General features: G+C 33.7%; 1 protein-coding gene across 1 annotated transcript in view; it reads right to left on the bottom strand.

Annotated features, from left to right (window-relative positions):
- Positions 1–8,805, bottom strand: part of LOC107683884 (solute carrier family 12 member 5-like) — a 59,476-nt gene that overhangs the window by 14,993 nt on the left and 35,678 nt on the right. The window contains exons 5-14 of the mRNA XM_016479943.1: positions 5,592–5,646; positions 5,170–5,296; positions 4,970–4,973; positions 3,980–4,227; positions 3,678–3,889; positions 3,045–3,212; positions 2,668–2,766; positions 2,368–2,425; positions 817–991; positions 615–733 (exon numbers count right to left, since the gene is read on the bottom strand). Coding sequence (XP_016335429.1) covers positions 615–733; positions 817–991; positions 2,368–2,425; positions 2,668–2,766; positions 3,045–3,212; positions 3,678–3,889; positions 3,980–4,227; positions 4,970–4,973; positions 5,170–5,296; positions 5,592–5,646 — 1,265 coding nt within the window. The remainder of the gene's footprint in view (positions 1–614; positions 734–816; positions 992–2,367; positions 2,426–2,667; positions 2,767–3,044; positions 3,213–3,677; positions 3,890–3,979; positions 4,228–4,969; positions 4,974–5,169; positions 5,297–5,591; positions 5,647–8,805) is intronic.

Raw genomic sequence — 8,805 nt, 5'->3', positions numbered from 1 at the left:
GGGGACTAACTGGCTCATGCCAGATGTTGACCTCTTAATTGAAGCCTCTTGACTTCACACAAGTGATCTCCATTTAACTACCTAGGCTTTAAAAACCAATGGGCTGCATTAGTGATAGTTTATGTGTTTCATATTAAAGGTGCTGAACATTTATGCATTCAATTATTCTGGATTTTATGTTATTTATGTAATATATTTTAATTATATTAGACCACTTTGTCCAGATCTGTTTGAAATCAAAGACCAGTCAGAAGCAAAAAAAGACAAATGAAGCCCACTGTGTTTTAAAGTGGGGAGAAAAAACCCCAAAGCATGACAAAGTCCACACTTTTATCAGCTGTACATTTGTAATGCATATCTGCAAAGGTTATAAGGGGGGATGTAGTGTTAGCAAATACAAAGTGCTGAATTAATGGTATTTTATTGTGTTATATACCTGTAAATAAGTTTAGGAATTATTGAAGAACAGGCTTTTAGAAAAGAGGCTATTCAGCATAGTTAAGAAGTTTTATAGTTTTATATATTACAGCAATAGAGACAGTTTATTGCTGTTGTTTCTCTGGGAGTCATAAAGAATAAGGTGCGCTGTGTATTTTTTTGGGAGTGTTACTTACATGGACAGAATGGGAGCGACTGCATCCAGCGAGGCGATGAGGATGCCAATCTCACAGATGCAGGCCGTCAGGAGGAGAGCCCATGTAGGTTCACCATTAGCTTTGCCATGACCAAACGCCTGTCAAATACAGAATATGATCAGGTTAGCATGATCACTTAGTATGATCAAGTATCGAAGCATCAACAGATGTAGAGACGTACCCTGAGGAAAGGAATGATGCCGTCTCGGGCGATAGCCTGAAGGAGACGGGGCGCTCCTGTCAAACTCTGAAGCCCTGCCCCACAGGTGGAGAAGAAAGAGCCGAACACAATGACCCAGGGCGAGGGCCATGCCAGGGTGCCAATAACCAAGTTACCGTTGACACCTTCCCCAAATCTGTGTGTTTAAAACAGTGTTGTTATTGTTTATATTGCAATACTATCAAAAATTATTTTTTCCTAACTGAAAGCTGAAATAACAAAATAATATATATAAATATATATATAAATTTAAACTTAAAAGACAATTAGAAATATGACAAAAATGTAAGTTTAAATACTAAAATTACTAAAACTAAAACTGAAATAAAACAATCAGAAAATAAAGATACATAGAAATATTTGAACAACGTAATAAAAATGACAAACATAAAATTACTAAACTAAATAAATTAAAATAAATTGAAATCTATATGTTTAGAAGAGTGTTATTATTGTTAACTAATAGTATTAAAAATCATTTTCATTAATTGAAAAATCTGAAATAATATAAATATATAAATATTAGATGAAAATGTAAGAAATGTTAGAAAATGAAAAGAAAATTAGAAATGTTCCCTTGGCAATTAGCTGAAATAAAATAAAGTTTGTTTAAGTTTAAATATTAAAAATACTAAAACTAAAATGGAAATAAAAATAAATTAAAGCTAAATAGAAATATTTGAACAAAAACTAATTAAAAAAAATGACAAAAGCACATAACAAAATCACTGAAAGTAAACTAAAATTAAAATGAAAACTGAGATCTTTGTGTTTAGAACTGTGTTATTATTGTTAACTAATAGTATTAAAGGCATTTTTGTTAAATTGAAATGAGGCTGAAATAAAATAAAATAAAAACCTTAAATGAAACCTTAAATGGAAATCAGAAATGTTGCCTTGGCAATTAACTGAAATAAAATAAAGTTTAAGTTTAAACATTAAAAAGTATATAAAACTGAAATAAAAGCTAAATATAAATATTTAAACAAAAAACAATAAATTACAAAAGCATATAAAAAAATAAAATGAATTAAAATGAAAGTGAAAACTGAAAAAATTAAAATGAAAGGTAATTCAAAATATCAATAAATGCCATATTAGTATATAAATACAGACAAACACAGTTGGGTTTCCATGCTTTATGGGGACATTTCATTGGCGTAATGGTTTTTATACTGTAGAAACTGTATTTTCTATCGTCCTACACCAACCCTACACCTAAACCTACCCCTCACAGAAAACTTTTTAGCTTTTCAAAAATCTTCATTCTGTATGATTTATAAGCTTGTTTCCTCATGGGGACCAAAAAATGTCCCCACAAGGACAAGGATTTTGGATATTGCCATCTTTGTTGGGGCATTTTGCCCCATAACGTAGGGTTTCCCCAGACCACACACACACATTTTTTTTTGTTAATTATTCAGCTGAGCTGAAAAGTGCTCACTTAATTCTCAATTCATTTGGAGGCTATACTGAATCCAAAGTGAATCCAAAATAGAGTTACAGACTCACTTGTCCCTCAAAACGACTCCGTCCACACAGGCTCCAAACAGAATCACACTAGACATGTCTGAGAGAGCAAAAATTTAGGAGAATGACACAAAGCAGCAAAAAGGCATTCACCCTATTTCAGCTATTTTTCCCACAGATGGAAACATCAAGTCTTATGATTTTATCACTGTCGTTTCCTGGATATCCAATTACACTGTATTCTGTACATTCCAAGATGTGCAGTTCTGCATTGTGTGAAAGTCACGGCTCATTTATTTATGCAAAGCTGGAGCAGTTTATTGCCTTCGGAGTAAAGGATACAGATGATGGAGGTGGTTGTGATGGCCATGATGGTTCCAATTGGGATGGACTTCTGAGCATCCTGCAGGTCACCAGAACGGTTCGAACCAGCCATGATACCTGTGACACACACATACTGTACATATTATATCTAGAAACACTGGTGTTTGTGGGTCAGCTTCTGCCTGGATTGAAGGGATATTATGAGAACAAATATTATGAGAACAAAAAATGATCTTTTACTGTTTTTACTGAACATAAAAAAGACAAATGCATAAGTAAGATTAAAATTAATGTTACCTTACATTTAAAAAAAGGCCATAATACACATTATACAGACCAAAACTAGACATTTATGTGAATAATTCCCCTACTAATGATCGAACTGTTGTACTGACCTGTGACAGAGGGGAAGTAGATGCCAACCAGCAGGGTGAAGAAGCTGGTGATATCAGCCAGGACGTATCGGTTAGTGTTGGTTTCTGGGGCCTCAGGGTCGAGTACTGCTGGTATACCTCGCTTCTCTAACATTGAATTTTTCTCCATAAAGGTACTGAAGAGGTTTTCTGTAAAGAACAAACAAACAAACAAACAAAAAAAGACTCAATTTTTTCCATGCAATTTTAAAACAGAATTCCATAAAATACACAACGAGTACATTCATTTTGAACATTACATTTAAATAATCCTATTATTTTCACCAAGATTTAGTCATTTTATTTTAAATGTAATTTATTCCTGTGATGCAAAGCTGCAATTTTTCAGCATCATTACTCCAGTCTTCAGTGTCACATGATCCTTCAGAAATCATTCTAAAATGCTGATTTGCTGCTCAAGAAACATTTCTTATTATCATCAGTGTTGAGCTGCTTCATATTTTTGAGGAAATATTTATTTTAGGATTCCTTATTGAACAGAAATTTCAAAAGAACAGTATTTATTTTAAAAAGTAAGCTATTAAAGTATTATTGAAACCGTAAAATATGGTGATGAATATTAAAATATCAATGTGAGTGTTGGGGTTTTCTAACCTGCCAGGATGCCACTGGTGATTCCAGGGATTCCCTGGATCTGACTGATGTTGTTGTTGGTGAAGTATTCATCGCAGGTGGCGTTCAGGAACTCCGAGTCACAGAAGGCTCTCCAAAGCTTGGTGGTGACTGTGGCATTGCCTCTCTCAATGGTCTTGGCACAAATGTCAAATCCCTTTGACACAAGAGTTCGGTTCCCAAGCACACACACCCTACGCAGGATAAGGGCTGTATGATTATAGTCACTCCTGAAATGTATTCTGTACCCTAAAGAAACATTCCGGACACAAAATTCTACTTACGGAAAGTCAGGTGGGTCAAAAGAAGTCTTGATGACGCCAGCGTAGACAGCGAGAATGGAGAGAATGACGCAGGCGAGGAACACAAGGGCCAACTTGTTGACATACTTCACGCCGACAAAGACGACTAAAGCCATGAAGGAGAGCACGATGGTACCGAACACACGCATGTTATTCAACAGTGCTGCCTCAGCCTCTGCTCCCTCCAGACCCTCCATCTTGAATATGGCAGCTGCTGGCACGATGTAGATCTAGAAAAAAAAAACAAGAGAAAGGAATAAAATAAAATAGTGAAGAAGTTCCCAGTGGTTAAAGGGGTAGTTCACCCGAAAATGAAAACTTTATCATTTACAAGCCCTTAATTTGTTCTAAACCTGGCTGAATTTCTTATTCTGCTGAACACAAAAGGAGATATTTTGAAGAATGTTGGTAACTAAATAGTTTTTGGTTCCCAAAGATACTATGGAAGTCAATGGCTACCAGCAACTTCAAAACATCTTCTTTTGTGTTCAACAGAATAAAGAAACTCGGGTTTGGAATGACAAAGGAGTTAAAGGTGAGTTAAAGAAGATGGAATTTTCATTTTGGGTGAACTATCCCTTTAAAGTTGTGCAAAATTAATGTACAAGTACTGTACAGATATCAAAACTGTAAATAATACTTATTCAGAGTATACATTAAAAGTTACTTGTTATTTAAAATTAAAGTATTTAGCAAACACACATTATTTTGTTGTAAAAAATGTAAGAAAAAACATGTGAAATATGGTTATCATAGTTAACTGAAACTCAAAAATATTGTTACTTGGAAAAAAAAATCATTAACGGAAATAAAATATAAAAAACTAAAAAAAAAATCTAGTTACAAAGGTAACATTTATCGTTTTTGTTTAGTTGAACTTGATGTACTAAACTAACTAAAACTGACATAAAAAATGTATCAAATTATATAAACAAATACAAAATTAATAGATAAAAATGGCAAAAACACAACTAAACTACTCAAACTTATGAAAAAGGAAAATGCAAAAATAAAAACATTCAAATGTATATAAAAACTATAAGAAAAAACTAAAATACTAATGAAAACTTTAATAGAAAAAACTAAAATTTCAATGATACTAAAATAACACTGAAGCTAAATAATGTAATTTATAGTTTGCATCATTGCCTGAAAGACTTGTCAGCTAATGCAGGATTTCGATGCAGCCCAGGATGTACATGGCTCCTGCAAAAGTGGTGCCCAGATAGAAACATATACCAACGGCCCCTCCAAACTCTGGCCCCAGTGAACGAGAGATCATGTAGTATGAACCTCCAGCTGTAAGTGCACAAACAAATTTACCATTAGGCATATACATAGTAGAGCATTTCATGCCTTCATCATATTTTTCTTTTCTTGAAATGTCCTTTTGACACAAGAGGCACATCTACAGGTTACAGTTATTCCAAATAAACCTAGAGACAGACATGCATTCACACAGTTATGAATGCGGAGCTGATCTCAGCACAGTAGGGAGCTGTACTGTGCACTGTGTAACTGCCCATGAAGAACAACAGGACAGCTGTCGTCTGGGCGTCTGCACACAAACACAAACACGCCGAATTCTGCTCACCTGGCACAACCCCATTGGTGGCAATAGCACTCATTGAGATAGCAGTCAGCATAGTCTGGAAATAGAGTAAATAAAGATCAATACAGAGGGGACAGTGAGTGACAGAGACAAGAGGCCCCCACTAAGTCCTCCAGTCACTCGTGCAAGAAAAATGTATTTATTAGAAAAGAAACATTGAGTACTTTAAGACATTGTGTGGTTGAGGGGGGTTTACAGTCGTATAGCTGACTCATTAATCTTAAGGGAATGGGGGGATAATAATTTTGTCCCAGGCCCCTTGACTTTAAGTGAAGGCCCTGCATAAAAACATGAATTCTGTAATTATATTGTACCATTATTGTGTAATTTTTTGTTCGTTGGTTAAATATTTTGGCAATACTTAACAACAAGGTTTCATTTGTTAACATTAACATTAAATTCTGTATTTACATTAATTTTATAATTTAATAATAAATTTTTTAAAATCAAAAGTTGTATCTGTTAACATTACTTAATGAACTGTAAACTAACATGAAAAAACGATGAACAACTGTATTTGATTAACTAACACTGACAGAGAGTATTAAAAAATACATTGCTTATTGTTAAAGGAAAATGCATTGACTAATGCTAACAAATAAGACCTTATTGTAAAGTGTTGCCAATATTTTCATAATAAATTATTACATACAATATTACATACAATGCCCATACATTGCATGTTAACACTGTCTCAGAAACCTGTTTGGTAACAGTCATTATTTTTTTAATAAATTTTATTATCGTGTCTTCATATTTTATTTTATGTTTTTTAAAAGTAGTCTCTTATGCTCAACAACAACAAAAAAGTAATATTGCGAAAAAATATTACAATAAAAAATAAATTTAATATTCTAAAATGTTTTAATATGTAATTTATTCATGTGATGCAAAGCTGTATTTTCAGCATCATTACTTCAGTCTTCAGTGTCACATGATCCTTCAGAAATCATTCTAATATGCTGATTTGCTGTTTAAGAAACCTTTCTGATTATTATCAATGTTGAAAACAACTGTGCTGCTTATTATTTCCGCGAAAACTGTGATACTTTTTTAATATCAGGATTATTTCTAAAGAACAGCAATAGAAATCTAATATTATAAATAACTTTACTGTCACTTTTGATCAATTTAAGTCATCTTTGATAAATTTCTTTCACATTTTTGAATGGCAGCATACCTTAACATACATACATACATTTTTACACTCATGTAACTTGTATGATATTTGATGCACTCAAACTCTAAATCATGAAGCTAGAATATTATTTATTTGTAAGTATTCATATACTGCCAGAGCAGCCAAACCTTGCGAAACAAACCTTGTGACAATGACTAGTGAGTGTGGCTTTGCAGAATTATTCTATGAGTGTGTGTGTATTTCCTGGGGTTTGGCAGGGTCAGAAGGGCATGATAGGGGATTTATGGTGGTAGAATCAGAAGGGACAGCTTTCAGCTTTTTTATATCAAACAATATTAAAACAGATATGACAGGAGGGGAAAGAGCTCAGAGTGGGACCACACTGCACATTCACTTACATAACACTGCTGAAACAAAATACTGCAGCAAATATTCACTAATATGTGACATGAGCATGCATAGAATGCATGCAAACACACACACACGCACGCACGCGCACACACACACACACACACACACACACACACACACACACACACACACACACGTAGGGGCCTATGATTTTCATAATGCTGAAAACATGAATAGAATCACGGAATCCAGTCAAAAAGTGGTATAACTTGGAATTTGGCAAATTTTGGATGAAAAAAAAAAAGAAGAAAAAATAGGGCTGCACATTTAATCAAATCATTATATGGACTAGTGTATGTGAATATTAAAATGCAAAAAGACTGCTATTTAAATATGAACATGTTCTGCTTGTCTCTGTGTGAATGCACGGTGCAGTTTCGTCTACTATACACCAGCATGCATGACGGTCATGCTGTTTTCAGTATCTGCAGTCCCATTACATGAGGATATGAACACATGAACTTCATCTCCAGAGCTGCTCTAAAGGTCACTTAAACAGCATTTCACCATTTCATTTGATTAAAAAGTATCATCAGATACACACAGAATCTTGAACAGAAAGGTCTTAACTACAACAAACAAAATATAAGTTTGGTTTAACTTGAAGAAATTGTGACCAAAAATATTTCTATTGTAAGTTCTATTATAAGTAGAATGCACTTCTCAAAATAACAATAATGATAATAAAATTATAAAAATTTTTATTTTGTAAGGTTTCACAAAATATCACAAATTTTTCTTCCATGTTTTAATTAATTACACCTATGTTATGCAGCACTTTGTTTGCCAATACAGACAAATACAGATGAATTAAAACAGAAAACACATTTTCAAATAAAAAAAGAAGTAAATAGAAAACATTTCATAGGGCCCCAGTATTGTAAAAAATATAACAAATTATTAAATTTTTAAAGTTTTATTAATTAAATTAATTAGCCATGCTTTTTGATTATTAAAACAGAATTAAACCATTAAAATGGAATCAATAAAAATGAAAACGGAACATGTAGAATTAGGGAAAAATACACCAGAATTTGGGAAAAATTAAAACAGATTTCATGGGCCCTAAAAATAATTTGTTGTTTTATAAAAGTTTCATGATTATTTATTTAAACATGCTTTTTTATTATTAACACTTAATCTAATTATTAAAATGGACTCCATTAAAACAAAAACGGCAAATTAAAATGGTGAAAATCCCCACAGTATCTAGGAAAAAATAAAGTGGATTTCATAGGGCCCTACGCATGTCACAAGAATCACCAGCAGCAGGAGCGACATGTGCTAAACTGACAGCTCTGAAATCAAACACCTCATGTAAGCATTTGCATTTATGTTCTTGGCAGAAACTCCGTCTGGTACGCTCACAAACCAACTCACCAAAGTGACTTACAACAAAGTGATTGTATAACTCTAAGCAATCTCCAGTTAAAGGAGCAGAGGGGTAAAAGGAAACCCTAAGCTCTGGAGAGCGAGTCTCTGGGGCTCTTGCTGCATAATGGTAATAAAGAATTCTGCTTTCCAGGCCTGAACAGACCTTTCTGTCTGTGTAAAATACATTCAGATCTGAAGGATAGTGTGCCTATTTGTAGAGTGTTTGAGCTTGTGTGTCCAATCCAATCCCCCCCCCCCCCCCGCCCCCCT

The sequence above is a fragment of the Sinocyclocheilus anshuiensis genome, unplaced genomic scaffold (genome assembly GCF_001515605.1).
Source record: "Sinocyclocheilus anshuiensis isolate Anshui unplaced genomic scaffold, SAMN03320099.WGS_v1.1 scaffold1625, whole genome shotgun sequence".
NCBI classification, from domain to species: domain Eukaryota; kingdom Metazoa; phylum Chordata; class Actinopteri; order Cypriniformes; family Cyprinidae; genus Sinocyclocheilus; species Sinocyclocheilus anshuiensis.
The sequence above is the reverse complement of the archived record's forward strand: the minus strand, read 5'-3'. Positions and strand labels throughout refer to the sequence as shown.